This window comes from Anolis sagrei, chromosome 3, assembly GCF_037176765.1.
Source record: "Anolis sagrei isolate rAnoSag1 chromosome 3, rAnoSag1.mat, whole genome shotgun sequence".
NCBI classification, from domain to species: domain Eukaryota; kingdom Metazoa; phylum Chordata; class Lepidosauria; order Squamata; family Dactyloidae; genus Anolis; species Anolis sagrei.
Window position 1 is genome coordinate 49103646 of NC_090023.1, and position 20462 is coordinate 49124107.

A 20462-nucleotide genomic window follows, 5' to 3' on the forward strand; every position below is an offset into this window, starting at 1 on the left:
TGTTGCCTGCTGTGCTTAATGACTACATATCTACTTCCACTGCATTGAAATGGTGCTGACTTTGCCTGGATGTATTGTACTTTTGTTCAAATCATAAAGAATGGGGTTCCTGTTGGATCATACATCATGGCTGATTTCATGAATAAACAGTTGCTTTGACCTTGTACAGACAAGCTGGCCTCGGATAGCTAATCCAGGAAATAATCTTGTTTATCTGGGACTGCTACATGTCACTAGGTTGTATTTACAGCTGGTATAGCTGTTATTGTTCTTTTTATGCAGAGCCAACAGCTAAAAGGGGGATTATTGCTACAGGTGCAATCCAGAGATAGTTTGGAAGAGGTGTTGCCATGAGCTGTCCAGAGGGAGTTCACATAAGTGGAACTAAAGTGCTTCCCATTCGCTTAAGTCACTCCAGGAACAGAAGACCCACTATTCCCAATGACAGCAAAAGCATATCTACCTAGTCCAGCATTTTGGTTTTTTCAGAAGCCAACTAAATTCATGTCGGAAGACCATAAACCGGTCTAAATACCATACAGGGACCAGCTCCCATTCGACCATGCATGCTAAGCAGGGTCAGCTCTGAGACTTGGATGGATGATCAGAAATGAATGGCAGATGCTGTTGGCCATATTTGAGATGAAGGAATTAGCAAAATTACATTGGAATATTTCTTGCCTAAACTAATCCTACTGAAATTAATGGGCTTGCCATCAATCAGCAGATAATAATAATAATAATAATAATAATAATCAGCATCAGCATCAGCATCATCAGCATCATCATCTTTTGGATTCTCAAATGTCTAGATGTCATCTGAGTTTGTGAAAATATTAGAAAGTTCACCGAAAATGTAATGAAACAATGGAAAACTGAGTTGTTTGTGGGCAATGAAAGCTATGGAACTGTTAACATGAAGAAAGGAATTTTCCAGGGTGACTCACTGTCACCACTGCTGTTCATCATTGCAATGATCCCTCTGTCAGTAATTCTACCAAAAACAAACCTCGGCTACCAAACAGCAAGAAATTCACCAAAAATTTCCCACTTGCTGTACATGGATGATCTAAAGCTTTATGGAAAATCAGAAACAGAAATCCAGTCATCACAGTCAGAATTTTCAGTACTGACATTAGTATGGAGTTCAGCCTAGACAAATGTGCCACAGTGGCATTAAAGAAAGGGAAAATTACCCACAGCAAGGGCATAGAGATGCCAAATGGACAAATCATAAAATGCAATCAGCCTGAAGCCTATAAATATCTGGGCATACTAAAGTTGGACAATATCAAGCATAGGCATGTGAAAAGGGTGCTCAACAAAGAATCTATTGAAAGAGTCAGAAAGGTTTTGAAGAGCAAATTAAATGGTGGAAATACGATCAAGGCTATCAACACCTGGGCCATCCCCGTCATTAGATACACTGCTGGAATTGTGAACTGGATGCAAGGAGAGCTGGATGATCTGGACAGAAAAACAAGAAAACTGATGACAATCTATTATGCATTACACCCATGTAGTGATGTCGACAGACTTTACCTGCCCAGAAAATCAGGAGGCAGAGGGCTTCTGCAAGTGAAAGAAACAGTAGAAGAAGAGAAACATGCACTGGCAGATTATGTGAAAGGCAGTCAAGAACCAACATTGAGGGAAGTCAATAGTAGTAAACTGCTTCAAGTTCAAAAGATAAAGAGTGAATAATACCATAAAAACACAATCCAGACCAGAAGAGAAAACTGGTGAAAGAAGATTCTCCATGGATAGTTCCTGGAAAAAAATTGAGAGTCAAATTGACAAAGAATAAACAATGCCCAGTAGTTAAAATCAATAAAATACAGTGATAGCTGCAGATAAAAACAACAGTATTCACTCAGTCTTGTAAACTGCTTGATAAAATATATCTCCTCACATATATTCATTAAAGGAATCTAAATATGATCAAAGGCTTGTTGAAGAAAACCTGTCTTTAGTTGTGAACAGAAGGCTTGAAGAGTAGGAGCTAGTCTGATCTCCCTTGGGAGACTGAGAGTAGCGCCTCCCCAGTAGATCTTAAAACCTGTGCTGGTTCATAGAAGGAAATGTGGTCCCAAAGATAGGATGGACCCAATGTATATAAATAGCTCTAGGATATGTCCTATTAAATCCTAAAGCAGGACAGAATGTAGGTATATGTGTCCAATCATCTTTTTGAAAGGAGAAAATATATGGAACCTTTTAAAACAAGGTAAAGCAGAAGATTTATATTGCCCATGCCAGTTCATAGAAAGAGATGTGCTTTCGAAGAAAGATTGGACCTGAAGCATATAGGGCTTTATAGGTATGAAATGGAAGTTGAAATGAAGGCACACATATACAGAAGAAGAATATGAGGAAATAGCTCAACATGCTGTCCCCTCCCTGAGTAAGACTCAGAAATATTCTTTGGGTTTTTTTTAACTGCAGTCAATTAAATGAATGCTATGAAAGTAATTGTAATAGGGAGCTCATCCACACTCTCCCCAGATTCGAACTTGCCTCTAGTCAAACATTCCTGTTGATAAAACAAAGAGTACAGGAAGATTATTACAGAAGTGTTGGCAAAAAAAAAGAGAAGAAAAGAATTAAAGTTAACTGTAATCTGATCTGTTTTAGTGAGCCTGATCAACTCCACCTTGGCAATAGCTGACATCTCCTCATGGCCTGTATTGCTTGCTGAGCTATATCATTTCTGCTGTGCTAGAAATGCTATAACTGTAATATTATATGTCTTAGTAAACACACAAGCTCCAGCTGCGTGCTGTGCTGGTAACATAGAACTCAGATAAAGATTGCCACATATGCATTAGATACAGAAAAACAGTTTTGTTTATGCACACTTTGTTGTTGTCTACATAACCCTGAAGTTCTATAAAATACTGGTACTAGGAGTACTTTGGACTGAAATGCTGTGTTCTGGCCAAAATTATTGTTTGTTGCCTGTTTACCTTCCTGCTCAGTTTAAGGTCTCATCCCATCACGATATCCTACTCAGTGGGATATAATAACACTGGGTTTTTTTCCAGTCTTACCCAACAAAAGAGCTTTTGCATAAGCACAGGTAGCAAAAACTTATTTAGTTCTATTAACTGTGATAGATAGATAGATAGATAGATAGATAGATAGATAGATAGATAGATAGATACAAATAGATAGATAGATAGATCAGTGACATAAGTGTATTTTTGAAGGACTGCTCAGCACTTGTAACATTTCCCTGGGCATTTGTACTGTTGGCCAATAGCCATAACAGCCAAAGGCAGGAGCTGCAATCAAAGCACAGCTGGAGGCTGCTTTGTGCTTGTGTGTGTGTACCTGTGTGTGTATGGGGCAAGAGACTATCTGACTATCACTCAACATGATGACACAAGTTTGTGGCCAAAAGCGCATGGGAATAAAATGACAGGAAAAACTTTGTCAATAAATTCCACTCATGTTATGTTAATTGTATCATATATTATACAAGTGATATTTTAAGTAATATAATAGTTTCATCTATAGTCTTACTGTAGGAGTGTGAATTAAATACCCAGCCAGCACCCATTCCTCAATGGTGGCTGGCTTGAGTTGCTGGGACTTGCAGTCCAACAATACCCCGAGACCCACGTGATTCCCACCCTTGCTTTGTGGATATCTATCCCTGTGCTGGTATTATCCCACTTCCTATTTTGAACATTACAATTGTATGAGCTACATTATGAATCTACATAATTTTCTTTTTAAAGTAAAACAAAACAAAATTAAGGCAATGTTTGGATTCTCACTTCTTGTCTTGATACTAAAAGGATTCCCCATCTGGGCAAGGTCCGCAGCAAACAATTTACTAACGCAATAAATAAAGAAAATTCACTCTCCCCACTTATGAAACATTATTTGATATACAGGTTGCTGTTCTATTTTCCCATCCAATTCTATATCAAAGAAATAAAGATGGTGTGACCATCCTCTCCAGGTTTTACCTGACAATATAATTACCTTCTTTATTCTATTTTATTTTTAACCTGAGGGCTGTAGCACTGAATAATTTTACATTCACTTGACATGCAGAGAAAGAAGTGCAAAATAGCCTGAGGAGGAGATACAAATCAGAATCCTCCCACTAGGGCATGCTGGGACAGCAGGGCTCTAACTAGCTCATTTCCCTCACAACTGCTATCTGCACAACATTGTAGCTGAGCCATGCAGGAAACACAAAGGCGCTGTAAAGATTTTGCCTCTCAAGACCATAATCAGGCTAATCTGGCTTTATCGTGTGATGTCGTTTCCAATGTTCTGCTTCAGTTTGTCTTGTCTTCATTAGGTGAGGTCTGTGAGCTGCCTAGTCTCCTTAGTTTCATCCCCCTTTATTTATTAAATTGTCCACAGATCCTGTGTCCAAGGATTCAGACATTCATGGCTTGAATTTTTAAAGAAAAATCCAAAAAAGTAAACCCTGGAATTAACGCGTGTAAGCATATACTAACCTAGAGATTTAATGATTACTGTTAGCTTCATGTTTGTGAGATAGCAAATCTAATACAGTTCTAAGCCAAATTTTAAATAAGATATCCAAGGTGATGAGCTCCTATCTCCAAAATAGGTTCAGCACCCTGGACAGAGCTTTTAAAGCTTTCATTAACACAGTGATTCCTAAACTTAGTCCTCTAAATAGTTTGGACTTCGGTTCCCAGAAACCTCAGCTGCTTTGGTTAATTTTGGAGGACTCTGGGAGATAAATACCAAAACCCATATGACCAAATTTTGAGAATCATTGGATCATAATTTGAAGAGACTTCTAATAAAATAGGCAGCTCTAGCAAATGGTATGTCAGAAAAAGAGCTTGGGATCTTGCACCTGCAGAGCTCCTTTGAGTGTTTCAAGTGATTTAAGAAAACAATGATGCATTAAACCAAACATCCATAGAAGATGTGAAATAAAATTTTGTACACAATGTATATTTATTTATTTATTTCATTTATACCCCGCCTTTTCCCCCCTCAGGGGACTCAAGGAAGTTTACAACTTTGATACAATTCAATACCAGTAAAATCAACAGTAAAAACAATAACATATTGTGTCCATTAAAATGGTTAATAATTAGTCAATACACACATTAGAACGGTAAACAGATTAAAACATGTAAAGTGCATAGTTCCATTTGTCCAAGATCCTTGTTCATAATCCATATTCAAACTGTGTCGAAACCTGTACTCATTTATTCTTCAAATGCTTGTGTGCAAATCCATGTCTTCAACTTTTTTCTAAAAAAATAGAAGGGATGAGGCCTACCAGATGTCACTGGGGAGAGTGTTCCACAGCCGAGGAACCACTACTGAGAAGGCTCTGTCTCTCATCCCCACCAATTCTTCTTGTGAAGAGGGTGAGACCGAGAGCAGAGCCTCTCCAGACAATCTTAAAGTTCTAGTAGGATCACTTGAGGAGATAGGTTTGGACAGGTAATTTCTGAGTATTGGATTTTAATAGGCAAGATCTGCATACCAGTTGTTTTATACTGTACTTTTATGATGTTTTATATGGTTTCTCTTTTATATTGTTTGTATTGGTCCTCTTTTACATATTGTATTTGTTGGTGTGATTGCGAATGATCTATGATGTAGGCATTAATCAATGGAATTGAACCACGTATATTTCTTAAAGTTTCACTCAGTCCTAAATGATAGCTACTGTGTGACAAAAGTCCTCATTTAGTCACAAAGACCAAAGATAAAAGTGTAATTTCTTCCCAGCATGTTTAGTCTTTCCATGTGGAGTCTGAATTCTGTGTATCCTTCAAAAGACATAAATTCTTTCAAATCAGAATTCCACTATCTAGTCCAGAGAGAGAAACATGGTTGAGCATTCTGCCCTTGACCTTTATTCGTCTTCAGCAAAAAAAAAAAAAAAAGACAGAACCTTGTCTATATGAAAGATTGTAAGTAATTCCCTTCTTTTTTTCTTTTACAGCTTGCCGACCAGGTTTTTACAAAGCGTCTGCTGGTAATGTCAAGTGTGCCAAATGCCCACCTCATAGTTCTACAAATGTTGAAGGTTCTACAAACTGCAAATGTGAAAAGAATTATTTCCGATCTGAGAGAGACCCTCCGTCGATGGCTTGCACAAGTGAGTGGACTCATACTGATCAAAAACTATGCTTGTATTTCAGTCTCTTTTGTATGTGTGACCCACTGAGGTTTTCAAACCAAAAGGCTATATAAGCATAAAATTATTACCAACATAGGCAAAGTGTGACCTGTGAGGTCAGATGAGACTCCCTAAACCCAAAGCTCAATACCAAGCCTCCAGAGCCCTCCTTGCAAAGTTGAAAGGCTTCCGGTACTTTTTTTTCTCATGTCAGAAGCAACTTGAGAAATTCCCAAGTTGCTTCTGGTGTGAGAGAATTGGCCATCTGCAAGGATGTTGCCTAGGGGACGCCTGGATGTTTTGATGTTTTTCCATCCTTGTGGAAGGCTTCTCTCATGTCCACTGGGGGCTCCCTTCCATTACTTGAAACCAATAATAATGTTTGCTGCACTTTGACATGGAGGATCCCAAGCTTACTGCAGCAATCATATGCTTTACGTCTATGCTGACGATCGTGCCATCACCACTCAAGCAGGGAGCTTTGAGATAGTTGAACAGAAGCTATCCAAAGCTTTAGATGCTCTTGCTGCCTATTACAGGCCAAACTGATTCCTAATCCATCTAAAACACAAACATGTGCTTTCATCTTAAGAACAGGCAAGCATTTCGAGCTCTGAAGATTACCTGTGAAGGAATCCCACTGCAGCATTGCAGCACATCCAAATACCTGGGAGCTATCCTGGACCGTGCTCTGACCTACAAGAAGCACTGCCTGAATACAAAGCAAAAAGTAGTGCTAGAAACAATATCATATGAAAGCTGACTGGCACGACCTGTGGATCACAACCAGATACAGTGAAGATCTACTCTTGTGCTTTGCTACTCTGCTGCTGAGTATGCATGCCCAGTGTGGAATACATCTCACCACGCTAAAACAGTGGATGTGGCTCTTAATGAGACATGCCAAATTATCACAGGCTGTCTGCAACCTACACCACTGGAGAAATTACACTGTCTAGCCAGTATTGCACTACCTGACATCCTCCGAGAAGTAGCAGCCAATAATGAAGGGACCAAGGCAGCAACATTTCTGGCCCACCTCCTGTTTGGATATCAGCTAGCATGCCAATGCCTTAAATCAAGAAAGTTTTCTAAGATCTACTGAGATACTCACAGGAACACCTCAGCAAGTGAGAATCCAAAAATGACAGGTTAAAACCCAGCACCTCAATCTGTGGCTGATACCAAATGAGAGACTCTCTCCTGGGCACATAGAAGACTGGGTGACTTGGAAGGCACTGAACTCGTGTGCTCTGGCATTACGAGATTGAAAACTTGAAATGGGGCTACAAGGTGGAGCCCACAACATGCGAGTATGGAGAAGAGCAAACCACAGATGACCTATTACAATACAACCTGAGCCCTGCCATATGCACAATGGAGAACCTTCTTATAGCAACACCAGAGGTACTCCAAGTGGCCAGCTCCTGGTTAAAGGACATTTAATAGAATGACAAGTTTTTAAACTTTGTGTTTTCTCAAATACATCACAATTGTACCCTTGGTTCGCTCCCGACACGATAAATAAATAAATGTTTTACTCAGTCCATCCCTAGTTTAAAAACTTGTTTCTCTCAAATACTACTACTACTACTACTACTACTACTACTACTAATAATAATAATAATAATCTTTTTATACCCCACCCTTTCTCCCCTGACCGGAGGGACTCAGGGTGGTTTCCAAGTATAACAAAAATGCCAGGAGCAAATAAACAATAATCATAACAAAACATGAAATAAAATAAACTAAATATAACTTATAAACAACAGAACTTAAACCAAAGATAAGCTAAATACCAGTAAAAACACAATACATTAATACATTATAAGCCTAATAAATTATGTCACAACAGCGGGCTGAAGTAGGTATCAGATATCTAGATGAGGATGTGTGTGAAGACACATCCTTGCTTTCATCCTTCTTCCTTCCATTTTACTCACTCCAGTCCCAGCTGAAAATCTTGCTCCCACTTAGATATACTCCAATCTCCTTGTTTTTTTTTCTCTTCACTCATTTCAGTCCTATTTTACATTTACAGTATTCCCATCCCTCCTTCTATTTCATTCACTTTTCAGTTTGGAATCTTGTCCCACCTGCCCTCCTCCCTCACTCCAGTCCTGGCTTAAATTTAATTGCTGCATAAATGACAGGATTTAGTTTTTATAAGCTCCATTCCCTAAATACTTTCAGATTCCTGAGATGGCCCCTAACATCACTGCAGTTTCCCATCCCTATACTATAGAGAATACAACTGCAAAAGTCAAAACTCCAAATATGGATGGACAAATATATTACCAGATGCTTATTTGAATAGCTTATTTGCCTTAGCAGAATTAGAATAAAGACTGATTGTCCTCTTTCCATTTACTCTGCAGGACCACCTTCTGCTCCCAGAAATGTTATCTCTAATATTAATGAAACATCAGTCATCCTAGACTGGAGCTGGCCTTTGGACACCGGAGGCAGGAAGGATGTCACTTTTAACATTGTGTGCAAGAAATGTGGAGGAACCACCTACCTGTGTGACCCCTGCAGTGCTAATGTAAGATTCCTTCCACGCCAGATTGGACTCACCAACACCACAGTGACAGTAGTGGACCTCCTGGCTCATACAAATTACACATTTGAGATAGATGCTGTTAATGGAGTGTCTGATTTGAGCATCTTCCCAAGACAATTTGCTGCAGTCAGCATCACAACAAATCAAGCTGGTGAGTATTGTTTTTCTCTGGTGCTTTTGAGCTAGCAAAGAATTCCAGCCTCCAGTCTCCAACTCCATCATCCCTTCATGCCACAACTCAGCTTTCCATTTACTTATCAGCATCTAGGTAATAGACATCAAGAAAGAAAGAAAATATGATTTTGTTTTCCTCTCCATAGCTTGAGGTGGTCCGTGTTATCTGTGATACATCAGGGTGATGGAAAGGAAAGACCTTATCTGTCCATCTCTTCCTGTGACCCTTCTCCTTAGTATCTAATTTTATCAGAACTGGTCTGAGGGATCAACAACATTTGTGGGGCATTTTTATTCTGGAGCTGTCAATGCTTCGGAACCATGTTTTGCTGTCATGTTAGTCTACCTGAAAAGCAAGGGTCCTCAAATGTTTTAAATATATAGTTTGAAAAAGACATGAATGAATTCCTATGCACACTGCACATTTCTTATTTGTAATGCAAAAAAGCATGAAAAATGCAATATTTAAAATGAATAATAATTTTAACTAACATAAAGAGTTATCAGTACTTCAATGGGAAGTGTGCATCTGCTTTTGGATAATGAGATAATCAAGTTAATTTGGATTGTTGTTGTTGTGTGCCTTCAAGTTGTATCAGCCTTAGTATGATCCTAAGTCTAAAGTTTAGGGTAAGAGTTGGGTAAAATATTTTGGAGGGCTGCATTTGGCCCGCAGGCCTTAGTTTGGAGACCCCTTCTCTAAGGAATCAGCAGAAACTTTAACAAGAACAACATATATCTGCTCAAATTCTGCTAGGTTCTTGACAGCTGGTTCACGTACTTATCATGTATACCAATATACATATATACAATATAGTACCTAATAGTATCATGCTTCTACTTATCATGTGTTAACTTATTTCTAAACAACATTCAAATGTTAGAGTGGCCTTTACAACTCTCATTGGTTTGGATATAGAGTCCTTCAAGTATCAATTTTTAGATATCATCTTATCTGCCCTTTCAGACAAGCATTGGAGGCCCTATCTGTATCTACCTTTAATAGCCCCAAAATGGTTTTTTTAATTTAACTTAGCATGTGATTCAATCAAGCTGTTGTTTATATCATAATCCAGTTTTACTGCTTATATTACTGTGGTTCATACTGTTTATAGGCACTTTATGAATTGTTCAAATAAAATGAAATGAAAATGAAATGAAATGAAAGTCCAAGCTCCAAATTATGCAAAGTTAGTCATTTATAACTACAAAGAAAGCTCTCTATTTCCATTTAAGGAAAAATATTAATCTTTTTCAGTGCAAATGGACAGAATTAGATCTTCAGTTATCGGGTGGTTTTATTGTCAAGGGGTTTGGCAGAATCTCTGTTAGAATAAACTCCCACTCCACAATCAACAGTGTCAAGTAACACTTTAGTATGTTGCCACAGAAAGAATGTGTTTTATTAATAAAACCAGATTTTTAATGCAAAGGTCATTGTAGTAATCTCCCATATAAATTATGCCAGTCATGTAAGTCATTAATTTTGATTTAATAGAAATGAAGAAAATTAAGTGCTTTGATGTTAGACATATAAAAGAGTAACATTGGCATTACAAAGGTTTAATAATGTTATGTATTATATTTTCTACTTTCCATGTTTCCTGCTCTTGACACAAGTTCCAATCATAAGCAGCTTTATGAGATGAATATTGCTTTAAAGTTATGATTTTTCTATTTATAGTGTTCGGATGCCCTTCATGCTTGTGGGATTTGCTGCATTTTCTGTGCATGGGCAATGAATAAATGAAAGGGATCATTTTCATTTTGGAAAATGTAATATGGATTTAATAATGCTCTAGTAGTTGTACTATTATTTGCTCAAGACAGAAGCCAAGATCTAGTGGTATACTTCCTCTGGATTCCCACTGTTTCTGCCAGAATTAGCAATGATGTCTTTTACCTAGAGCACCCTTAAAAACTTCCTTCAAAAGAAACCCTCTGGAGTAGTGTTTTGATAGTACTGAGAGTTTCACTATGGGCCCTTCCACACAGCCATATAACACAGAATATCAAGACAGAAAATCCCACAATATCAGCCTTGAACTGGTTTATCTGAGTCTACACTGCCATATATTCCAGTTCAAAGCAAGAAATGTGGGATTTTATTCAGCTGTGTGGAAGGGGCCTAAAAATGGAGGAGCTGTAGATGTGTCTCTCAACTGTTCTGACACTGGTTGCAGATTTACAGCATTGAATCTTGGTCCATATGTAAATCACTAAATTGACTTTGGCTCTTTTCCAAAATTTAGCAGCTATTTTTGGGCAAAACACATTAATCTGCAACAGCTATTTCCTATGTTCCATTACATGCAATTGTCTGCTTTCTCAATAATGGAATGTAAATGCCTTCTTTATTTTTTTGGGAATGGATTTAACATTTGTTGCATGTCTGGGTTTGTTTAGATTTCTAACCAAACCCTGCTGAAAGATTTGTAATAGAATAAGATCCATAAAACATTAAGGCCTGATATGCACATTTTGACACTACGATTGTGAGCCCACTGTCTCTATATAGCTCCTCAGTGTTTCACTGTTTATATAAATAGCTTACTAGCTGGATGGTTTTTGTAAGTGGTAATAAACAAGGAAGAAAAGCAGAGATGAACAGAGAGAAAGTATTATTGCTACAGCCAGAGGCGGCCCTAGGTAATTTTCAATGGTAAGCAAACAGTATTTTGGCGCCCCCCCCCCCCAAAAAAAACCAATCACTATCTATCTATCTATCTATCTATCTATCTATCTATGGGGGCATGGACAAATTTTGGCCCTCCAGGTATTTAGGACTTCCTACTGGCTGTTTGGAATTGTGGGAATTGAAGTCCAAAACACATGGAGGGCTGAAGTTGGCCCATGCCAGCCATACATACACACACACACACACACTAGCCATCCCCTGCCACGCGTTGCTGTGATCCAGTCTAGTGATCTTGAAAAGAAAGTAATAAGAAAGTTGGTTTCTAATATATGTAATTTCTTAATGCTTGTAATAAATAAATAGTATTTCTTGTTGTTTCTTTGTCAGTGTTGATGTAGTTCCAACACAAAATACTGAAGGGATTTGGGGAAAATAGACTCTGATACTGGAGGGGTTTTGGGGAAACATGTACAATAATTTAGATTTGCAGTACCTTCAGTCACTTCCGTTCATGAAGAAACCTCCTTGCCGCCCTGAGAGGGGTGATGGCACAGCTGCCTGGAGAGGCACTTGCAATGCTGCCCCTCTTCACACAGGAGAAGAGGCCCTGTGCTCCATCGGCTCCTGGGTATGCGCTTTGCATTCTCTTCCCCCACACGCTTTGCAACTCCGGGAGAGGGACACGCGCCGGCATTACCAGGCGCATGGAAAAAGAGCCCTCATGCAGGGAGCATGCTCTCCCTCCATCCTTCCCTCACAAGTGCGCACGTTGTCCTCCTCTCCTCCTCCTCCTTGCAGGCCAAGGAAGACAACAACGGCAGTGTGCATCCTTCTCCCAGCGTTAGGAAGTGCATGGAGAAGGAGGGCGATGCAGGGCGCACATTTCCTAATGCCAAGAGAGGGATGTGCAGCGGCATTGCCGGGCACGTGGGAAAAGAGGCCTCTTGCATGCCTCTTTTGTGTTTCATCTTGGGTGCTATCTTTGAAATGTGTCATTGTGTATGTAAACAGCTATCCCATGATCCCAAACATTTTATTTATTTATTTACAGTATTTGTATACCGCTTTTCTCACCCTCAGGAGGACTCAAAGTGATTTACACACTTCTAGTTCAAAGCACTTTGGATCAGGGATACTCAACCTGTATTACATTACAAAGTGCTAGACCGGCTGTTAGGTATTGTGGGAGTTGAAGTCCGAAACACCTGGAGGGCTGAAGTTTGCTCTTGCATGTGCTTGACCCAGAAGCAGATGAAGAGCCCTCCTTCCATCCAACTGCCACTGCTTTGGCCTTGGAGAAACAGGTGGCATGTGAAGCCATGGAGCCCTTCCAGACAGGCCCTATGCCGCATTATCACAGGGTTTTTACACCCTACACCACTGGAAAAATTATACTGCCTAGCGGTATTGCGCCACCTGACATCCGCCGGGAAGTGGCGGCCAATAGTGAAAGGACCAAGGCAGAGACATCTCCAGCTCATCCCCTGTTTGGGTATCAGCCAGCACGTCAACGACTTAAATCTAGAAATAGTTTTCTAAGATCTACAGAGACACTCGCTGGAACACCTCAGCAAGCGAGAGTCCAAAAGTGGCAGCCTCAAACCCAGCACCTCAGCCCATGGCTGATACCAGATGAGAGACTCCCCCCTGGGCACACAGAGGACTGGGTGACTTGGAAGGCGCTGAACAGACTGCGCTCGGACACCACGAGATGCAGAGCCAACCTTCAGAAATGGGGCCACAAAGTGGAATCCTCGACGTGCGAGTGTGGAGAGGAGCAAACCACTGACCACCTGCTGCAATGAACCCTGAGCCCTGCCACATGCACAAGGGAGGACCTTCTTGCGGCAACACCAGAAGCACTCCAAGTGGCCAGATACTGATCAAAGGACATTTAATCAACTACCATACTCACAAATTTTGTAATCTGCTTGTTTTGCTTTGTTCTGTTAGAAATGTAACATAATTTGACTGGTTGTTCTGACATGACAAATAAATAAATAAATCCCAGGTTTTCAGCTTTAAACTGGATCATATGAGTCCACTCTGCCAGATAATCCAGGATAAACAGAAAACCTGCAATCACATCCTGGGATATAGGGCCTGTCTGGACAGGCCCTTCATCCCTTCCCACACTGGCATCCCTTTGCCTTTGTGTCATGTTTTAATTAAATTATACACCTAAGGGCAGGGGAGCATTTTGTTGTTGCTTTACTCGTACAGTGACAGTGTTACACAGTTGGTGTTCTGCAACCACTGCTTCAACCATCCATGATTTGAAAACATTTTTTTTTTAAAAAATCCCAAAGCAGTCTTTGATTTTGCCACTTTGTACTGTGGAAATATAAATATAGAGCTCCATAGTGTCTCGTCCACCAGCAGTTGGGATTGAGCCCTGGAACTGATGGAAGGATAAGTGGAAGGACAAGAGTTAGCAACCCAAAAGACACTGCTGCAAAATATAATTGCTAAAATATCAAAGTCAAAATATTATCCAAATTTAAACTATTCGGCCAGCAATGGAAAGGAATCACACAGGATCATATTTTTGCAGTCCATTAAGTGTGTTGATGACAAATCAGATAAAGGAATACTGGGGGAATTAATATAAAGCAGTGTGTATAAAGGGACATTACATTTGGTAATCTAATGCAGGCTTTAAAAGGTTTTAAAGATCAAGTCAGGGTCTGCTGCAGTTTTTAGTTTTGGATATGTTTTTTATGGATTTTAACTGAATTTTTAAAATACCAATGATATTTAATTCCATTTTAATGTTTGCATATTTGTGGATTTTAAACTGTACTGAAATGTTTTTAATCTAAGCCAACTTGAGTCTTCTTGGGGAGAGAAAAAGCAGGGTATAAATAAACATAATAATGTGTTGTGGAAGGCTTTCATGGCCAGAATCACTGAGTTGCTGTGAGTTTTCTGGGCTGTATGGCCATGTTCCAGAAGCATTCTCTCCTGACATTTTCCCCACATCTATGGCAGGCAACCTCAGAGGAACAAAATCTGGCTACCAGTACCCTCTAAAATAACCCTCTAAAATCAGAATAATAAATAAAGAGCAACACTAAAAAAGGGGGGGGGGAATTCCTGACATGAAACAATCAGGGCCAGTTAACCGCTCCCAACAAAGGATTCCTGGGCAGCAACTAGCTCGGCTTCGAAGCTGCAAGGCCATTAAATACTCATCAAGATGACCAATTGCAACATTCACACTTATCTCAAGCAGACATGAGTTCTTTTTCCCACCCTGGACATTCCACAGATATACAAACCCCACTTGCCTAGTTACAAACAGACCTCACAGCCTCTTGAGGATGCCTGCCATAGATGTGGGTGAAACATCAGGTGAGAATGCTTCACCAAGCACCAAAGAGCATTCTGAACTCCACCAATAATAGAACTGAACCAAACTTGGCATACAGGACTTTCATGACTAACAGAAAATACTGGAGAGGGGGTTGGGAAAAATAGACCCTGACATTTGGGAATTGCAGTTTACCAAGCACCAAAGAACATTCTGAGCTCCACCAACAATAGAATTGAACCAAGCTTGGCATATAGGACTTCCATTACCAAATACTAGAGGGGTTTGGGGGAGGCATGTACAGAAGATGACATTTGCAGTACCTTTTGACCAGGCCTCCTTGCTGCCCTGAGAGGGGTCCAGGCTCAGCTGCAGGGAAGGAAAGGGAAAGCGAAAGAGCCTGGCTGGCTGGCTGCCTCCCTCCTGGCAGCACGTGGAGGGAGGACTTCCCTCTCGCCTAGTGGGCGGGGCCTGCGCTTCTCCATTAGAAGGCTGTTGAGGGCGCATGGGGCCTGCAGGAGGAGGCGTGGCCTAAGGACAGAACAGCGCCCCCTGGCAAAAAAAAGTATTCCGCCACCGCTTACTTCGAGTAATGGACGGGCCGCCCCTGGCTACAGCACTGTAGATGGGCCATTATGGAGAATTCTGAGCATCCACTATTCTCCTAGCCTGTCAGTAAAGTGAGAAGTTATGAACACAGATGGGACATTTGTGGTGTATCTCAATCATTTATTTTGCATTCTGCAGAAGTGCAGAACTCATAATAAAAGATGAGAACAATAAAACAATCTCAGAACAAGGGCACCAGATTTTGGAGATGCACTGTCTACTGTCTAGGGTTAACTCAGGTGTCCTTTTCAATTTAACCACATAACAAAGGTTGTTTCTCTTCTGATGGTTATCAAATTGAAGTATGTGTGGAGTAATCTTGATATGGTTTGTCATATTATAACATTTTATAGGCAACATAGAACAAAAACAAGTAAAAGGAACAGTGGTGTTAATCAAGGTTTAACCAATTGCTTTATTCCCAGGTCCACACCTGTTTTTTTCACAGAGCTGGTTTCATTTTCATTTAAAAAAAATTAGAATGCTTCAATAGGTTTTGGTTTTCTTGTCACAGGAGAGAATATTATGCTGTGCCTTCAGAAGCATGTATAGCTGGGTGTCTAGCAGTTCACTTTTCCTATTGTCAAGAAAGAGGCTTACAAAGGCAGTTATCAGCCATGCTGAAGGAAACAAGATTTCATCTCATCCCACAATAATATGTTCTCACACAGATGTTATCTAATAACACCAATCAACCCTGCTTAGGACGGGTCACTGATTGCCGAAGAGAATTATATGAAATTCACATTCCCCTAAGGCAAGGTGCTAATTACAAATGTGTCATGGAGAGAGATGGACAGCTGTGCCACTCTGAAAAGCTGATGTGCAGTGTGATCTAATCTCTTCAGACAGTGTTTGCTTAGTAACTAGGTTTTCAGATTGGGTTGTTGATGGATAATATTTTAATGATCTATAATGGGATGTATTGAAGTTTATAGGTTTTGGGATCCTTTGGTAAATTGTTCCCATTATTATAAATCGAGAGTAGGATAGCAGTGGCATGAGTCCTCACTTGTGCAAGATTATTATATGAATCAAAATTTGGACTGGAAGCAAAGGGGAAGAAAGGGAAAGGATATGGTTTCCACCACCTTCCAGCAGTATATTCGATATCAATTGAAAATTGCACACGTAAATGTAAATTTCCAAATATGATTTTTAAAATTTGAAAACAGCCAAAAGACAGATTGAGAAAGGCAAGGTGCACAGATCATTTATTTAAATCATGTTCTGCCTTCATGAAATAGATAAATAAAAAGCAATATAAATTAAAATAAAATTAGAGAATCTTCATATTCAAACGTTATTTGATTTAAATGTGTGCCACCAAACATGATTCTGAATAGTACAAAATTTCAGATACAGCTAGGAAAATACGTTGCCTGTAGGATGTAAGTCTAATTGGAAGATATAAGCTACACACAATGTCATCTTTCTAATGTGTTAATAGCCTTCAGATCAAGTAAAAATGTTTAAGGATATTTCTAAATAACACTTTAAAAAAACACCCAGAAACCCAACATATTTATGGAAAATGGAATGCCAGTCAAGGCAAAATATAAGGGAGCATGTTATAATATATAAAATTACATTTGCTGTTGGGGGAAAAAAAAACAAAGAAGGATTTTTTTATCATCTCTCACCCTGAGGCCCCTTCCATACAGCTGAATAAAATTCCACATTTGCTGCTTTAAACTGGGATATATGGTAGTGTGGACTCAGATAACCCAGTTCAAAGCAGATCTTGTGCAATTTTTGCCTTGATATTTTGGGATATAGGTATGTGCGGAGAGGCCCTGTGATCACCTAGTGAAGCTTAATGCTAAGAGCAGTCTATTGTTTTCAGTATTCCCTAACCCTCTAAAGACTAAACCAGTGCATACGTGGTTCGTCATTCAAACTTTGGCTCTCCAGTTATTTTTGTCTTCAGCTTCCTGAACCTCTGACAATAGAACATCTCAGAATTGCAGTTGAGGTTCAGGTTCCTTGTAGAATCAGTGGTGGAGAAACATGACATATAGCTTGCCCTGATGTATTTATTAGAACCCTGCCAGTAACTTGAGTGGGCCTCTTTTCAAACAGGACATGGGGGACAATTCTCTTGCTCTTGTAATCTGTCACCATAACCTCTTTTCAGAGACTGTCTGTGTTGGAAGGAATAGCTACTGCTTTTTATTGGGGACATGGGCTAGGCAATTCCAAGCATGATGATATGGCTGCTTTGGACTCCTGGGAGAAGGAATAGTATAGCAAATTGGATCACTGTGTGTACTCTGATTTCACACACACCTCTATCACCACTTACATTCATTCAATACTACTTCATTGTCTGAATTGCTTCACTCCTTCCTCCCATCTTCATTGGTAAACAGGAACAGTGTTTGACAACTGCCAGAAAATGTGGAATTCCTCAGAGAGAATTACACTCCAATACATCGTCTTGATCACTGCAAAAACATTGAAGGCTTTTAAACAGAGGCTGGATGCGGTAGTTTGATTGTGCTTTTCCTGCTGGGAAAGGGTCTCACTGGATTGCCCATGTGTGTCTTTCAGCTCTATGATTCTAATTTGGGGAGAGGTGGGGTCTGAAATTAATTTTCTGTGTTCTGACTAATTCAAATTTATTATTTGGCTAGATCTGATTTATTTTACCTTGATAAAGTCTGATATAGCATGTGTTGATCCCATGTGGTTTCTTGCTGGCAAGATGAACACTCTTCATATTGTCATTAATGTTGTCAGACTCGGGAATTCCTCATACAATTCACAGTCTCAACATGAAATGAGTTACCAATTAGGCCAGCTCAATGGGTGAAAGGAAAGCAGACAAATTTGTGGATACCCTGTCTTTTACTAGCTGCTTCTCACGATGGCTATATATTCTGGGAGTATGGGTGCATATACCATGGATGAATTTTCTACAGGTATCTGGTAGAGCTTTGTAAAAACATCATTTTGGACTAGGGTGGACTTTGGTCTGCTCTAGTTAGTTTTTTAATTGTGCCATATCCCTTACATGAATGTATTTTATGATACAAACAATTTTGAATACTTTTTCAGGGTGATAAAATGCAGCTTTTAGGATTGTTTCATTTAAAAACCTCTGGAAACCTGCATATGAAATTGTTTGATTTTATTGCTACTAAATTCCTTTGGAATTATTTGGAATATAGAGTTGGTTCATTAAGATGGATTTTGGGAGACTAAATTTCAAACTATTTACACAGTCGTCTGAAAGTCGTATTCTAATACTAAAAGAATAGATCAGAAAGCTGAAAGCATTAATGGTTAAAATGTGGATTTTGCTTCTGGAGGTGCATAGAACCCATTTTGGAGCAGATCTGTTTCATCCAGCAATCTCTTCTTAGTGGCTACTCAGTTGTCCATAGGAAGTTGTCCAGTAAAACATGAGTACATCTGTACACTGCATCTAGTATTTGTACCAGTGCCTAAGTTAACAGGCTCTATTAGACTTTTATCATTACTAGCATTGTCAATTAGTATTCCAGTTGTGTTTAGTGGTAACTTTAAAACGTTATACCAGATTGCATGAGATAACTTTCCTCTCTAAAGCAATATAGACAATCAGGAAATCAAGAAACAGATGTAGAACTGTTGTATCCTTTCATTTTGATTTTAGTGAAATTGGCATCTCAATTGAAATTATAAAATAACATAAAATGACTTATTTCATTGCATACATTTAGAAAAACACCTTGTTAATATTATAGACACTATAGTTTAAAACATGATGAAAGCTTACATCTGAGAAAGCCACAACAGCGTCATGTGGTTTGTACAGTGGATATATTGCACAGTCTGTTACATTTCAAGTGGACTTGGCATACCCTTGATTTATCACACATGTTAAACATATGAGCAACATGTCTATTTCACTTACCTCACGTCTCTGTAAAAAAGAGACAGGCAGACAAGACAACCACACATGAAAAAGCGGTTTGATTTTAATTTTAAATATAGTTATATCAGTGGAATCATTACCACCAGTTACAAAGATAACTTCTAGACAGAAGTATTTTTATCTCTGCAATTCAAGTGAAAGCGAACAGATGTAGCTTACTGTTCATTATTGCCTTTGTCATCTAAAGCATTATGTACATTTCATTGTTTTTAGCCAAAGTTTAAAGCAGTATTCAGATGCATAGTGCATTAACTTTTAAACTGGACACCAAACTTTGTATGGCTTTGGCGCAAGTTCACGCCTCTCAAAATAAGAGTGTACTCCTCATTTGCTGACCAGAACACAACTGATAGCTGACATGTGCGAAAATCTTCAAAATTGCAACAACTTTTGAATCTCATTAGCTTACTTCATAAAACAGAGGATATCCAGATGTTCAACTCTGTATAATAAATGAGATGGAGTAGTAAGAATGATAGAAACTGAAGACAGTTTTCTTTCTGTTTACCTACATGTCCTTTTGATTATGCCATTTTTTTATTTTTTATTTTTTAGTTTTGATCATATCTGTATCTTTCTTTTTGTGTGAAAGCTCTATATTATTACCTACATTTCTACATCAAATTTGAAGAAGATCAAGAAATCAATTTTAAACCCCATAGTCTTTTTGGATTTTTCACCTCGGGGAGCATCTATAGCTTGAGCCTACCAAAATAGACAGAGAAGGAGGATTTAGCTGAATTTGTTCCCTTGATGATGAAATAGAAGAAAGAAAACTTCATTTCTCTCTGTAATCAAGTCTTCTTCTATCTCACGTTCCATTTTCCCAGACTACGGATACAGTCAAAAACAACTGGAAAGCCTTCACAAATATATGTTCTCTATTCCCTACCTCTATTTCCATCACTTTGGCTGTTTCTGTTCTATTCCTGGCAGGGGCCTTAGAAGATTAAAAAAAATAGTGTTGCAGTACTGCTAGTCAATAAAGTTAGATATATATATTTGTGAGCAGCATGACAGAATGGGGTAGAACTAACAATGGAAAGAATATTAGCAAATATTCCAAAAATAATCAAAAATGTTCTTAAAGGGTCAAACAATTCT

General features: G+C 39.1%; 1 protein-coding gene across 2 annotated transcripts in view; it reads left to right on the forward strand.

The window, feature by feature from the left end:
- Nucleotides 1–20462, forward strand: part of LOC132771984 (ephrin type-A receptor 3) — a 262038-nt gene that overhangs the window by 170687 nt on the left and 70889 nt on the right. For both annotated transcript variants that reach the window (XM_060770622.2, XM_060770623.2), the window contains exons 4-5: nt 5963–6118; nt 8518–8853. In XM_060770622.2, coding sequence (XP_060626605.2) covers nt 5963–6118; nt 8518–8853 — 492 coding nt within the window. The remainder of the gene's footprint in view (nt 1–5962; nt 6119–8517; nt 8854–20462) is intronic.